At 37.3% G+C, this 16306-nt stretch overlaps 1 protein-coding gene across 2 annotated transcripts in view; it reads left to right on the top strand.

Moving 5' to 3' along the window:
- Window positions 1–16265, top strand: part of SH2B2 (SH2B adaptor protein 2) — a 55735-nt gene extending 39470 nt beyond the window's left edge. For both annotated transcript variants that reach the window (XM_072429610.1, XM_072429619.1), the window contains exons 3-9: window positions 3–104; window positions 2161–2252; window positions 4034–4128; window positions 4257–4427; window positions 6457–6647; window positions 8111–8282; window positions 10684–16265. In XM_072429610.1, the coding sequence (XP_072285711.1) occupies window positions 3–104; window positions 2161–2252; window positions 4034–4128; window positions 4257–4427; window positions 6457–6647; window positions 8111–8282; window positions 10684–10982 (1122 nt within the window). In that variant the 3' untranslated portion in view covers window positions 10983–16265. The remainder of the gene's footprint in view (window positions 1–2; window positions 105–2160; window positions 2253–4033; window positions 4129–4256; window positions 4428–6456; window positions 6648–8110; window positions 8283–10683) is intronic.
- The last annotated feature ends 41 nt before the right edge of the window (window positions 16266–16306 follow it).

The raw sequence follows: 16306 nt of genomic DNA, 5'->3' as shown, positions 1-16306 counted from the left end.
AGTCCTCAAAACCTAAAGTTAGCATTCCACTTTCTGCAATCATCGAGGTCCGCACTACAATGCCGCTTGAAATGCCCGATAAGGACAACACATTTGTTCTAAAGGTAACTTTGCTGTTATGTTCACATTTCACTAAAAATTAAACTTCTAAATGGGTACAGTAACTTCTGCATGAATATATTTTCTATAAACTGTACCTATTTCATAAAGTTTCATTCAACTGATGGGTCCCAATCACAGAATTAAGGTTTTTTTTTTTGTGAGGAGTTCAGTGATGCACAGTGCGGGATAGAAAACAAATCACAGCAGCTTTTTCTGTGGCCTGAAAAAGTGATCACTCTGATTTGTTATTATAGTTATCACTGGATCAGGAGCCAATTACGAAGGTTCCCTATCCCTTCCGCAAGGTGTCAGCTGTCCAATGACCGAAAAGTCGCGGGCACATTTACACCAGTAGTGAGATTAACAATGGGACTGGCATAGGAGTTTACTATAGCTGCCATTATTTTTCAGTGTGAAAGTCCTGAAAGAAGTAGGATAATTGGTTGCTGTTATAAAGCCACCTATAGAGAATTTTCCATACTCTGTTCAATGTTCTGACTATTATTAATCAGATATTAGAGTGAATAATAAAGGGTTTCGGACTGCACTCTGTCGTTACTGGTTATACTTTGTTAATTTTATTGTTGATAATATTATTATTATTATTATTAATATTAAATTTTAACAGTATTTATAAAGCCCAAACATATTATGCAGCGCTGTAAATTAAATAGGGGTTTCAAATGACAGACAGTGACACAGGAGGAGGAGAGGACCGTGCTTCGAGGAGCTTACAATCTAAGAGTGTATACAGTATGTTTATTAAGTGATAACATGGGTGGTTTATTTACGGTCAGCTTTCTGGGTCACACATGTGTCAGCAAACATTTTTTTTTTGTTCAATCAAGATATTCTATAATTTATGATCGTCATTATCGGGATAATTTAAATATGTGATTTACATAAGGCTTGGACTTTTCTATTGGACCAGGCTAAAGATAAATGCAGAGACTTGGCAGCATCCGTCATTGCTTAGCATCAGGGGACTTAGGGCCAGACATGCCAGCCACAATATAGTCCACCAGCCAGGCCTTTGGTGAGCAGAGGAATGGTCGCATACTGGCATTTCCTGATGTGTGAAAGAGCCTCAGCAACCTTCAGGGTGAAATAAGGATACGCCAAACCACAAAAACCTTCATCAGAAAATTAAAATGCATAAGATATTCAGCATGTAAACAGACTGAGTGAAATATATCTGCTGGCTTCAGAATTATTATTATTATGTTATGTGATGAAATTATGATTATTAGTACAGCTACTACTACTATTACTACAAATAGAATAAAAGAGAAACTTGTTTGACAGCAGACAGAGATGGTCAGTGTTAAAGCTTAATCTGAATGTGGAATGTTGGATCAAAATCTGGTGTTTATTGACTGTATATTGCTGTCCTCAATGTGTCAATATAAACAGGGTACAGAAACCATGTGCCAGGTCCATCTGCATCATCCTCGGATAGACCAAATCTGCTTTTTTATTCACATGTTAATTGTGCAATCTGGTGAGTCGCAGATAATGGGTTGTGTTATAAAAAAATATTAGTGGCCACTTTAATACTTGTTATATTGTTATAGAGGTCTTCATGAAAAACAGATGAAAAATCTTTAGTTAGACAAATTAGACATTATTTAGACATTAGATATTATATGGTAAATGTGCAATAGTAAGCTATTATACCTGAATTGAAAATGCTATTCTCTGATAGTACACACTGCACATGTTCTCTGAAAAAATAATACAGTTATTTTTGCTCTGTTGTCAGTAGTAAAGTACATTCTAAATTTTCAGGCAATGTCCATGCCTTGATTCATCAATCTGCAATATATTTCAATGTGTTCTAAATGCTTAAGGCATGCCAAAAATATCTTACAGGAATATTGTTTGTAAAATCGCTTTGGTATGTCTTAAATGCAATTTAAGGCATCTTTAATTCCTATCACAACTTTAAATAGAGGCCTTAATTTCAGTTTTTAAAGCATACACCAAGATATTATTATTATTTATATTAATGACTGATAATATTTTTGTGATTTATTCATGTACAATGATGTTTTGTAGGTAGAAAACAGTGCAGAATATATATTAGAAACCATTGACTCTCTGCAAAAACATTCTTGGGTTGCTGACATACAGGATTGCATCGATCCTGGGTAAGTAGTTCTCAACATAAAAGTTTGATGAGCTCTCTCCCTAGTGTGGCTCACTCCCATAATGTCTCTGAAATGCAGGTGAAAGGTGTTTTAAATGACTTGAGTAGTTTTTTTTCATACTAAAAAAATAGCTGGTTGAAACACATCTACAAAGATCATTCATTGGAATATTGTGTTTTTAATGGTTTATACTGAATATTCAATGTTTACTTTTGTTTTGGAGGCACCGATCATCTATTGCAAACTTAATGAAATGATTCTTATCAACATACTAATAATATTTTTGAATAAACCATTACAGTTTTCATTTATTACGTGATTTTAAACCAAATGACAGTATCACTGTGCTTTTTGTGTGCTTCTTTGTGCAATTACTTGACATTGATATGAGAGGCAGAGGTTCCCATAGAGAACCCAGAGGGTCATTTCCTCTATTTCCATTTACTGGTCTCAGAACAGGATCACATTTCACCAGCATGTTGTGCTGCATGTAAAATCTGGAACTGCAGCTGTCTTAAGAAAACTCTGAAACAATGGTAAAGAAGATGCCCTTTAATGTAAGGGATGAGTGAACTTTATTCAAACTTTCCCTTATCCTCCAGCTCCCTTCCTACAGTAACTTAGTCCACCCTCCCCCTGCACAGTTCAGAACTTACACAACTGCGACCTGTGTCTATGCAGCACAGCCCCTTTAACCTCATTTGGATGTTTTAAGATAGACAAGAATATATAGAGCCCAATGGAAGGTAAAGGGACTGCACAGGCATAAGCAGAAGAGTGGCATGGAAATGTAAACAACCACTGGACCCAAAGCTGCGGAAATGGAGGTTGGCTTACCTTAGGTCAGTCTAGGGGGAAGAAAAGAAGGAAAAGCAATTGTTAGTTACAATTACACTACTTTGTATCTGCTAAATACATTTGAGTCATGAGACATGATTAAGGATTTGGCTATTTCTTAAGCTACGTACACACTTCCAATAATTATCGTTGGTAAACGAACGACGAACGATCCTGCACGATATCGGCGAACGATCGTATAGCACCGATCCTGTACATGCAGATAACGACACGATCGTTCGCAGATATTGTACACACAATAGATGCGATCGTTTGAGCGATACAGGAAGTGACGTGCACGACAGGAAGTGAACGAACGTTCGTTCATCACGCATGCTCAGACCATGGACGATCAATGAACGACCGTACACACGATAGATGGTAAACGATCGTCGTCCAATCCGATCCGCCGGTCCGGTCGTTCATTTCCAGCGACTATTCTCGTTCGTCGGCGTCGTTGGTTACTTTTTTTACGAACGATTTTTGACCAATCGATCGTTCGTCGTTCGTTCGTCGTTCATTTCCAACGATAAAAATTGGACGTGTGTACGCAGCTTTAGATAGATCAGCATAGAGCCATGCAGTGTAAAGCTGAAACCATACATTTTGAAAAAGTATTATCCTAAAGTCATTGAAAAGTGATAACATGCTAGGGAACCAGAATACAGGGTGATAAAAAGTTGTGCAACAGTTTGCTATCATAGATGAATGTTAAGTCCATCTGTTTCTGGATGTGGGTTGGTGACATCAATATAGTTTGGGAGGGGGGCGTCTGATTAGTATATGAACAATTTAAGGTTGGAAAAACTTCTGTTGATTTTTGGATTTTTTTGTTTGATGTTTAGCTTTCTATCAATCTATACCATCACTCAGCTGGAACAATACATTGCTTGTTTTAAAAACTGTTGGAATATAACATGACTAGCAATTCTTATTTTTTACAGGGATAGTGGGGATGACATAGAACTTTCTTCCTGTGAGCAGGGAGCATGTTTGCCCAGCCGAGTCTCATCGTGTAGCTGTGAGTTCCTTGCTGAAGGTAAGTAGTTCAGCAGGAAGGTAGATTTTTTCCCCATCAAGACTCCTTAGATGATTCTTGTATCATTTCCTATACACTTTTAGCCAGATCAGCTATTTTTTTTTCTTATATTTTTTAATTTTCCTTAGGGTCTTACCGTCCTGTGGATGCATGTGGTCAGGATGCATCTGCCACACCTCCTGCTGCTTTAGCTACCCTAACAAGAAGTCGAGAACACGCCACAATGGAACAGATCATGCATGTCCCCCTGGAGAACTTCCTCCAGACCTTGGAAAATGCAGGAGCTAGCCATGGGCCAGGTAAACTATGCAATACAAAAATACACAGTATCATCCTAAACTCTGGCTATACCATTTTGTTTTTAAAACAGACGTACTTAATCGAGCAGTTTGCAATGCATATGTTGATGAATTACAAACCAGATATTTGCCCATCAATATGAGTTGTAGCAGAGCAATACAGGTCTCTGAACAGAACAGCTTGCATGATATGAGATATATATATATATATATATTATACACGGGATAATCCCTTGATTATATTGAAGTTTTTGTGTCCTAAGCGTTCTAAATTAAGGCAGAAAAATAGCTATTCTAATGTGGGAATTGTATTATCTGCCTGGAAAAGAATGTAATTACTGCACACTTAATAGTAGAATACAGGATTGGATATATCTTTAGATGCCTACAGGTATAACAATGAACTGTAGACAGATATAAGTAAGACAATAAACTGCAATATATATATATATATATATATATATATATATATATATATACATACATACATACATATATATATATTTTCAAATTATTGGTACCAATCCTTTAAATTGGTCAATACTCACTTGAGAACATTAGTAGTAGGAGATTTACCTTCAACAAAGTTTCTACAGTGTATTTTCATTGCCATGCTTCCGGCCTCTCTGCTACCAATACTGCACATTTCTGGCTCTCCAAATAATTAAAACTACCATAAAAAGAGCAAAGGAGTACATAATACAATGCTAATTTGCATGATTAATCTCTAATTGTTACAAATAATATCATAATAAACATCCTATTTAATCTATTTATCTATTAATCTATTTCCCCTAAATGTATTAAATATGCATTTTATTATTATTATTATTATTATTATTATTATTATTATTAATAAACAGGATTTATATAGCGCCAACATATTACGCAGCGCTGTACATTAAATAGAGATTGCAAATGACAGACTAATACAGACAGTGATACAGGAGGAGAGGACTCTGCCCCGAAGAGCTTACAATCTAGTAGGTGGGGAATTTCACACACAAAGGATGTGAGATATGTAGTGTGGGAAGTAGTGATGGTTTCAAATGACAGAAGAAGCCGGGTAGGCAAGTTTGAAAAAATGGGTTTTGAGTGCTCTTTTAAATGAGCAGAAAGTAGGAGCAAGCCGAATAGGACGAGGAAGACCATTCCAGAGAGTTGGAGCAGCTCTAGAAAAGTCTTGTATCCGTGCGTGTGATGAGGTTATGAGTGAGGAAGTCATTAGTAGGTCATTGGAGGAGCGGAGAGAGCGGCAGGGGGAGTATTTTTTAACCATGTCAGAGATGTAAGTGGGACAATAACTGTGTAGGGATTTGAAGGCAAAGCACAGGAGCTTAAATTTGATTCTAAGGTGAAAAGGAAGCCAATGGAGAGAACTACAAAGAGATGTAGTGGAAGAGGAGCAGAGGGAAGGATGGATGAGTCTGGCTGCAGCATTCATGATAGATTGTAGAGGAGAGAGTCGTGTTAGTGGAATACCAGAGAGAATGATGTTACAGTAGTCCAGACGAGAAATGATAAGAGCATGTACAAGGAGTTTGGTGGTCTCAGGGGACAGGTAGGGGCGGATTTTGGAGATGTTGCGTAGGTGAAAGTGACAGGACCTGGAAATGTTCTGAATATGGGGGGTGAATGAGAGGGCCGAGTCAAAGGTGACACCAAGACAACGTGCCTGAGGGGAGGGCCGAATAACAGTGTTGTTAACAGTTAGATATATGTCAGGGGGGGATTTGGAATTTGAGGGGGGGATGATGATGAGTTCTGTTTTATCCAGGTTGAGTTTCAGGAATCGGTCAGACATCCATGATGAGATGGCTGACAGGCATCATGAGACCTTATCCAGGACTGAGGGAGACAGGTCAGGGGTGGACAGATAAATTTGGGTGTCATCAGCATACAGATGGTACTGTATGCCAAAGGAGGATATGAGACTACCGAGAGCTTTAACATAAAGTAGTGACATTTAAACTTTTTCATATGTATTATAACATGTATGTAACTTTGTTTAATTTTCTTTTTGTGTTAGGTGATGATAGTGAGAATACTGAAATTAACCTCTTAGATTACCCTTGGTTCCATGGGACACTGTCAAGGATCAAGGCTGCTCAGCTTGTACTTGCTGGTGGAACCCGAAGCCATGGACTCTTTGTCATCAGGCAAAGTGAAACCCGTCCAGGAGAATATGTGCTGACGTTTAACTTTCAAGGCAAAGCAAAGGCAAGTACCCCATTTATACTATTTTTAAAGTGCTTCTGCATAATAAATATGTTTATTGATGCTCTTCTTCTTCATAGTAAGTTTGAAACAAGCAATGATAGTCAGTCTGTTTATTGGATCAGTTTTCTTTTATTTTTCCACTTGGTGATCTTGTCAATAACTCACTCCATGTCCTAGGGTGACAACCTTATTCAAATGGAGTAACAGTGTTGTCACCCTATAACAGGTAGTATCTCAAAACACAGAGGAGAAAACTGGGTAGGGCTGATAACATGAAATAACATTGAAATAACATTACGGAGTGTTCATGGCACAGGGCAGCACTAGATTTCTGTCAGTACTCATGGGTATTATTTGCAATAAACAGATATAACAATGCACAATAAATGAAACATTTAGGAGACCAAAGGGGAAGAAAAACGACAAGATAATTATTATAGTTTAGGTACACTTTGAAGTGGATTTGCACTTTAGCAAATGCAACATATTCAAGTTTACAAGTTACTGAAATACATTTTTATTGTGCTTGCTTCGCTCCCGCTGTGGCTGCACTGTACGTCTATCTGATAGGCTATCCAGACACTAATGGCTTCATTAGGGAGCTAAAAGTAGTGTCTTGTGTTCCCCTACATAGTATAATGTTTGTTGTTCTTCGGCTTTGACTCCAGTGCAAGTTCCTTCTGATTAGCTATCCAGACACCAAGAGCTGCAATGTAGTGATCACTTTTACTGACATTACTTGAAGCATACTTTTTCATGTTGGTACACCCAGACAGCAACAATTTTATTATCAATTATAATTAATAAGGCTTTATATACAGCCACCATCTTTACTTGCACTGTACAACAGACAACACATAGTGCAAACAGTGGCACAAGCAATGAGGGAGATACAGATAAGGAACAGTTAAAGAGCCATAGACATAGGTGGAAGGAAGACGTGTAAACACAAACAATGAGAGAGATACGGGTAGTGTATAACTAAACAGCTCATCTTGTATATTGTACACTGAAGTGAAACAGAGATGTGTATACAGCAACACTGAAAACACAGGAAAAAGAAAGACTTTTGCATTTATGAGATTACAATCTAAAGGGATAGGAGGAGGTAAGCAGAATAAAGTCAGTAATTGGAATACACAGACAGGGTTCCTAAAACTACATATGGGAGAAAGTTTACGTCCTATATAAGGTTACCTTTCATCCCAGCATAATAATTCTGCACCATACATTGCTTAAAATTGTAAAAATACTGGCAATCATCTTTTTTTATTCCTTTTACCACCATGAGTAACTCTGAATAATATATAATATATATATTACCTAAATTAAGTTGACATGCTGATATTCTCATAACATTGACAATTATATAATTGATTTGACCTTTTGCTTGATCAGCTAAGTTCTTTGAAATAAGTTTACAAAAAGATTAATTTTTTTCCTTATTGTATTCTATTTTCCAGCACCTACGGTTATCTCTGAATGAGAATGGACAATGTCATGTACAGCACCTCTGGTTCCAGACTATTTTTGATATGCTGAAACATTTTCACTCTCATCCAATACCCTTGGAATCTGGTGGCTCAGCTGACATCACGCTACGCAGCTATGTCATTCCACAGCGTTCGATACCCGGTGAGACTTTTATTTATGTTACTGTTCACTTTAAATCAGCACAGGTATTCAAAGACAAGCTGTATTGGTATGATCACAATAATCACAGTTTCCCAGGATAGAAATATACAGATCAGAATTCATATTGTCTTGTAATAAAAATGTTTGATTTACTGGATTGACAATCGATTATTTATCTACAAATAATAGGGAAATGCATGTTAGATTTATGGAGCTCTTTCCAATACAAGCGTTATTATGTAATGTATTATGTTATTATGTAAATAGGGTTTGAAATATGGTGGTACTTGTTGAATATCTGGTTTTTATAAGTCAAGCTATTTCAACATGGTCTTGCCTGTGACCCAACACATGCTGCCTTAGGCTACGTACACACATCAGATGATTCTAATCCAATAATCGCCTCAGGGCTTGGATGAGAATCTGGCATGTGTAAAGTAGGGATGAGTGAAAATGCTTCTAGAATTCTTGCGAAAAGTTACTCGAACTTCCGATGGGTTTCGCGGACCCATCGGAAGTTCCAGGAAATCAGTACAGGAGGATTTCCAGCGCTGTATTCATTCATGCAGCCCTGGGAATCCTCCTGTGTGGGATCCCCCGTACTAGAGGTTAATTAACCTCTAGTGCCCGGGCATCCCAGTGGATTTCCAGGGCTGCACTCATGCAGCCCTGGGAATCCTGTGTGCGATGCCCAGCACTAGAGGTTAAATGGGGACAAGTCTCCCCATTCAAAACCTCTAGTGCTCTCTGATTGGCACGTCCTCAGGATTTTCCTTTCCTCAGCCAATCAGAGAGCACTAGAGGTTTTTAATAGGAAGACTTGTCCCCATTTAACCTCTAGTGCTGGGATCGCACACTGAGCTGATAAATAAATGCAGCCGTGGCTGCATTCATTGATCAGCACAGCAAGCGATTTTTTTAGTTTTTTAATTGAAGATCGGCGAATTTACACTGGCCGTTCTCGCTTACCAATTTCGGTAAGCGAGAACGGGCAAATTTGCAGCGAGATCGAGTTTTAAAAACTCGCTCATCCTTAGTGTACAGCGCTCATTGTCTGTCATCCTGACGGATTCATGGAAGACGAGCAAAGAACAATCATAATGAAAGTGAGTGGGAGAGATCGCAGCGGGGTTCTGCTCCATTTTTCCCCCCCTTCCCCCTCCATAAAGCAGAACGGTGCTGTATGTACAGCGCTCCTTCATGCATCGTGCAGTCTTTTGTCATTGTAAAGGTCCTTTCCAACGACAATTATTGCAATTGCATACCCAGCCCTACATTTTCATATGTGCAGCAATGATATTCAAAGTTCTTTATTAGGTTGACTGCTTTGGAAAATTTCAAGTCATCAAACTAAATACTTCTCACAGGATATTACTAAATACACTGCACTTCAACATTCTAAAGAAAACACACCTAATTTACAAATATGGATTTATACTACCATTCACTTTTTTTCTGTATATTTTTATGTAGTGGAATTTTGCTCCCCCTTTAATGTTTTCTCCTATAAAACCGTGTTAAACTTAAAGAAAGAAAAAACTGTTGCAGGTATAAAGTGCAGGCACCTATAGGCTCTAATACCCTTTTTTTGACAGTTGGATTGTAGTCTCTTCTGACAGGTAACGCTGTGGCAACCTCTGATGGTGCTGAAGGTAGCCCACCACTGCACAATACTTTTGAGGCTAAGAGATCAAGTCAAGGTCAAGTTCCACAGCTACCTTGAAATATCAGACGTTTGACTGTCAGAAATGACCAGCGTTCAGTCTTAAACGCAAAGTATTTGGTGTAAACCCAAGCAGATCTGCTGCAAGTTTTACACTCAACTGACAACTATTCTGCCTTTCTTATTGCTTTGTATCTGAAGCAGGTTGTATTTTGCTTTAATAACAAAGTGTTTCTAAGGCAGACTGCAAGTGTTACAAAATACAGCAAATTGTTTGAAATCTCATTTGGCATATTAGACTGTCTTTCATTGTTCATTTACCAAGCATATTAAGCTATATACAGTATACATCATATTACAAGAAAATGGAGGTACAGAGCAGGTTTCATACATTCAGACTGTGAAAATTACAAACAACATAAAGAAGACATAGGAGGAAAATAAAATAAAGAAATATATCCCTTAACTCATAATGAACATATCTGGACTGTCTTGGAAAATATCTGTCCTCTGTGAACAGAAAGGATGGGCTGAGTCAGGTCCTAATGTAAGAATTTAAAGTAGATTTTTGAGAGCTGTAAAAAAAAAAAAAAAAAAAGTGCAGGTGACATGTCAATATAGCTGACCAAAATTTAGAAAACCACTTAGTAAAAGAGTTCATTGGAATCTGTGTAGAGTGACTTATGAGGAAACTGACTGCACATGACAGAATAGATCTCTTCTCTTTCTTTGCTTTAGAGCCTGGACCTGCTGTTCCTACTTTTCAGCAGCAGAGCTGCAGGACTGACACCCAAACCCAGCACCATTTCTCCAGCCCTGGGGCAAGTAATATGCAACCTGTGACTCCTCCAGACAACCCAACTTCCAGCAGCCACCCAGCATATCATAGAGTGGAAGGAACCCTTGCTGCAAGAAGTCGCAGCAACAGTGCAGAGCTTTTGCTAGAATCGCCAAATGGAAGCTCAGAAGACTACCATGAAAGCGATGGGTCTCGAAGTCGCACAAGAGCCGTTGAGAACCAGTATTCTTTTTACTGATAAATCCTGTTTTAAGCCACATCACTACTTTTCTTCAAAAAAATGATTTCAGCATTGTGGCTGATATATATAACATCCTTACGTGCCACAAGAAAGCTTCCAACAACAGATACTGTTATGGCAATATACACAATTTCCTTCCCAAATAGATATAAGGCACTGTGATAATTGAACTTAGGCCAGTAGAGAAAGGAAAACGTAGGCTGCCTTTTTCGGCCACCATCTGAAAATGCTAGTTTAGGGGTATTCGACATCGACTAGTTTTTAAGTGTCACACACAGATCAGGTTTTTTCATATAAACAGAATCGTTTTACTGACTCTTTGTAAATCACCTTTAATTAAATTTACTGCTGTCTGTTAGAGAAAAACAAAACGTGTGAAGATCCTGGTCCTCAAAGTCTGAAGTTGCTCTCCCTTGTGCTAGTCACAGACATAGATAAATAATTTAGAGTATAGCAAATTAACTCTTAATATGACTAAATGATTCAGGCCATTGACCTCAAAAGTACTGGATCAGCAAGACAGCTGGGATTTTAGAAGAGGTCAGCAGTGGCAGCCTGCTTTTTTCTCTTAGCATAGTGGCACCCAAAGCTATTAAAGGACCACTATACTCATGGCATAAAGGTTATATTGTTTGCATTATGTAAAAAAGAGTCTAAATGCATTTAAACCTGCCCTATATATACTAGCTAACATTTTATACATAATGGGCACCAGAATGACAAAATTCTAAAAATTTTGTTAGAAATCTTCTATGAAAAAAATCATGATGTTTTGTGTCGTAAAATATTCATTTCAATTTGATAATTTGCAAAATGTATATGTTTGTGCATGAATGTTATCACAACCTATATTACATGAATCAGATTTTGGAAATTTGTATAGTGGCCTAATTTATCTTTGCTTTTTAAAGGGATACACAGTTGTAATTTCATACAAACCTTTACCAAGCCTCTGCAATTCAAACAAGCATATGATGAAAAAAAATGCATATCAGAAATTACCTTCACTGAAACCCATAATGTCAAAATGATCTGTAGGTCAAAAGATATATTCCGCTAAACTGAACTCTATATCTTTCACCACCGGAATCTTTTTTTTATCCCCTGAATCTTCAATGTGGTTGGGTGACCTCATTGGTGAAAAAGGAGACTTGAGTGGAGGGGGACATGAAAAAAATGGGCTTTTACAGGCAAATTACAGGATTTCTATATGAAGTGCAGTTTCTTCATCATATCCTCAAGTTAAATTGCCCAAAATTTCAACTGTTTAATTTTAACTCTGCGGTCCTTTACCAATTCAGCACTGACAGTTTCAATTGCTGATTGTATTTCCCATTGTTTGGATTAATGGCACTGACACCGAATTCTGTGTGATCATAACATTCAGAACTTTACAGATGGGATGTGTGTATACTTTTCTGCTACTTGTGATAGGGGGCTTTGAAAATTCAAAATAGGATTGTACAGTGGTAATCTTCTTTTAAACCCCCACCTTTTCTTCCTCATCTCTAGTTCTGCTATCTGTAGGCTTTTGAAATGACAAGTGTTTACTTTGCCAGTCAAAATTTAGGTTAAATATTGTAATAATAGTCCAACAAAAACAATTTTAATATCCTAATTGTTTTACCGATCTATCATGTATTAATGTGCATATGTGTTAGACAAGTACTGAGCGCAGAAGGTCAAGAAATGTTCTGCAATGCTTTATTTTCTCACTGCGTCATTCTGCAGCTTTGATGTAGCATTTCAGTTTATGTAGATAAAACACCACAATTAAAAACACATGAACAAAAACTGAAATTATCAGGGTAACCAAGTGATAGAAGCACTACCAACTAGGATAGTTAGGCTTGGGTTGGAAATATGACATCTGCCTCCTATAAAAGTACTTTAAGGATTCATGTATCTGTCATTGTGAGAATCATAGGAAGCGTTTTGTTAGCAGTGACTGGAGGTAGTTTCCAAATTATGTATAATTACCTTTTATCTGGGTCCATGAGGTACCCAGACAGGCTTTATTAAAATAGGCTTTGATCCATCATGACCACGTGAATGCACTCATATCAAGGAAAACTATTTTTTACTGAACTCTAGTTACTTGTGTAAGAGTGCTCTAGTAAAATAATCAATTATTGAGCACACCATAGTTTTTGAGTATGGACCAAGTGAATATGTTTGATTTTATGCATTTGTGTAAGCTCCAATTGTTCTAGGTAAAACGTGTGCTGATCACCAAGCACCCCCATGTTATATGGGATGGAGGTTAGTTACGTACTTCTCTATACCCAAAGCAAAGAGTATTGGACTTTACTACAATGGCTGAATAAGTAGTGGTAAGGCGTGAAAAAATGTGAATATGTGATGCTTGCACAAAGCTTTCTTATATTTAAAGTGTTAGACTTCAAATTAACCACCACCTACCCACCACTACAATCAGCAACAGCAAAATAACAAGCAAGGAACACTTTAAAGTTTCAGCATTAGGGCTTTTAAATCCTTAACATTTATATGAGGCCCTCAAACCTAAGCCATAAATTCTTACTACTGCTGATGCATTCTGCATCAAAGACAATCAACTTGCAAAGGTAGCTCATAACCACTTCTTTGGAGTAGCAGTAGCCATGCAGAACAGACACCTGGTTATGATGATCTTGCTGTTCCCTTACAGATTTAGGACTTCGGTGGGTGACTCTGTGACATCAGGTATTAGACTTATTAGGTTTATTTAGACTTATGGGGTAGGGTCGTACAGTATTGTGTTTGCAGCCAATACATTTGAAAGTACAACATGTTTTGCATGCGCTGAGGGGGTGTGTTAGGGGGTCATTAAAAATTACGGTATTTCAACAGCTACTGTTCATTGTGGTAACAAGCAGGTTAATATGTATTCCCATGGAGCATAAGTCTAATGGGACCCTAGTGTTCTCCCTCGTGCAGTAATTTTTATGCCCAATTGGCCCATTGGAAATCATCTTTTTTAGGATGAAAACTGTAGATAACTGTAATCTGTTATTTTATGGCCAATGGTAAGGAATCTGACTCAAAGGAACTTAGACCTTACATATTATATTCCAATAACAAAGCTAATGCACTGGGATAACTGACAGATACTTTGTTTAGTCCAATCTATAAATTTGGAAATAACAGTCACATGGCTGATAGAGTGTATTAAAGCTGTTGCTAAAACTTTGTGAATTACTGATATTCCTGTAGTCTTAACCTTTAGATTCCCCCCATCACCCATGCTTTATAAACACTGGGCTCCCATGGCATCTACTGTAAATTGGTGTAAAATAGGAAATGAAAACAAAATGTCAATTATATTTTCTCTTTCTGCTTGATCTTTTCTGGTTCTGTTTCCATACCAGCATCCTGACTAATCCAGCTAAGCGCTCCTTTTATGAAGCATTTTACTATGACATATATTTCCCAATGGGGCTAACCTATTAAAACTATATTTACACAACCTGCTGAATCGTATGTCATTACCATCATTTAGCTAGTAACCTTCTCTTGTACCCAACAGCATTAGGACTTTGATTTGTGAAACATAAATATAGCACACAGTCATCCATGTGGAAGAATGCTTACTACTATGAAGGTTCTATATGTCTCCCGAAAAGCTCAAGCTCTGTGGGAGAAATGCCATACAGTTATGGGTATCTAAGTATATATAGGTTTTATTATTTCATTAGCACTACTATGTGTTTTTCCTGACTTCTTATTTGATTTTTTGAAATAGTTTCAAATTTGTACTGGGAAATGTAAGAAAAATGGAAACGGCCATGGTAAATTTTTTACAGGATTTATTGTAGGGAGGTTTGATTTATTACCCCACTAAAGACAAATGGGTTAACCTTACTGCCCTTGGGTTTTAGGTCAGAACACAAGTGGTTTACAATAACTTTGTAAACAAGCACAAGCTTTTTGTAACTCGTAGCCTTTGCAGTTATAAAACATAGACAACTAGATGGCACTGCCAATTTCCTCCTGGTAGAGGAGGCTGAATCTCTTAGTTCTCCAGCTTATGAGAAGTTGCAGCATAAAAAAGATGCTCTGCTAAGCAGTGATCAGAAGAGAGGTGTCATGGGAGTCCACACTCTAATGGACCCTTTGATCCTACTAAAAATTCAGGTACAAATGACTGTGTAATTTAAAAAAACGCACACAAACAAATAGTAATTATTGTACCTGCAAAACAAAATCTTGGTGTATGACACAAGCTATCTAACAAGTGACTTTTCCTATAGGTTCATTCAGCCTAAAAGGTTTTTACCCTTCTATGGTCAAAACACTAGAGATTTTTTACCTTTCTGCCTCCCATTTGAAGCATTCCTTGGGCTGTTTTAGTGCTCTGGGTGTTTTGTTAAAAAAGCATTTCTGGTTGTTAAATGTATTATTTTAATAGCCACATAGTGCACATTGTGGCCACTATTTTTTCTATTTCAGTGAACTTTATTAAGTGTAATCACCTTCATAACCCCCTTCCCCTCTCTTGCATACATTGCAGCTCCTAATATTCTATTTGTTGTGTCAGTCATTTAGTCGGGGTGTTATCATTTGGCAGCTTTAGCTGTTATTTTGTGCTTAGAACAGGAAGAGTGACCTATCCCAAACACGTCAAGCTGCCCAATTTGGGTCATAAGCCATAATTCAAGAAACACTGCCATTTACTGTGTCCACTAGCAGTGTAGTAGACAATGAGCAGTAACAAAAAGTATCCTAATAGCAAACATCTTTATCTGTTAAAAATTAGCAAGGGAATTCTGGTTGGTGCTTTTAAAGAATCCCACACATGTCGGACCCATAAAATGTTTATGGCACTTATTCATATATGTTAAAAGGGAGATGCAGAGCAGGATTCAGAAGCACACAGACAGGAAATGTGTAGGGTTACGTACACCAATTCCTAACCTCACCGACCACATTTTAATGGCAAAGGTGAAATTGTTTAGAAGGAGTTTGGTTGAGAAGATTTAAAACTTGCAGAAAATTGATAAAGCATATATGACATTGTCAGTGTTAAATTTCTTTATATGAATTCACTATTGTTACTTGCTGAAAAGCAAAAGCACCTTTGATTTTCCATACAGACTATGTATTACTGCAAGGAATTCAAGAGTACCTATACATTTTGTTTATTTTTAGATAATCTTGTAAACATGTAGACCAAGTGTATACATTTATTTGTGTTGTAGTATAACTGTTACATAATTTAAAAACTGCCAAAATAAACACCAGAAAAAATAAAGTATTTAGATTTTGGTAATGTAATGAAAATTTGTATGTTTCTTTTTTTTTTTTTTTTTCGTTAGTTGAAG

The sequence above is a fragment of the Pyxicephalus adspersus genome, chromosome 1 (assembly GCF_032062135.1).
Source record: "Pyxicephalus adspersus chromosome 1, UCB_Pads_2.0, whole genome shotgun sequence".
NCBI classification, from domain to species: Eukaryota; Metazoa; Chordata; class Amphibia; order Anura; family Pyxicephalidae; genus Pyxicephalus; species Pyxicephalus adspersus.
Note: the sequence above shows the minus strand (reverse complement) of the source record. Positions and strands in the feature narration are given on the sequence as shown.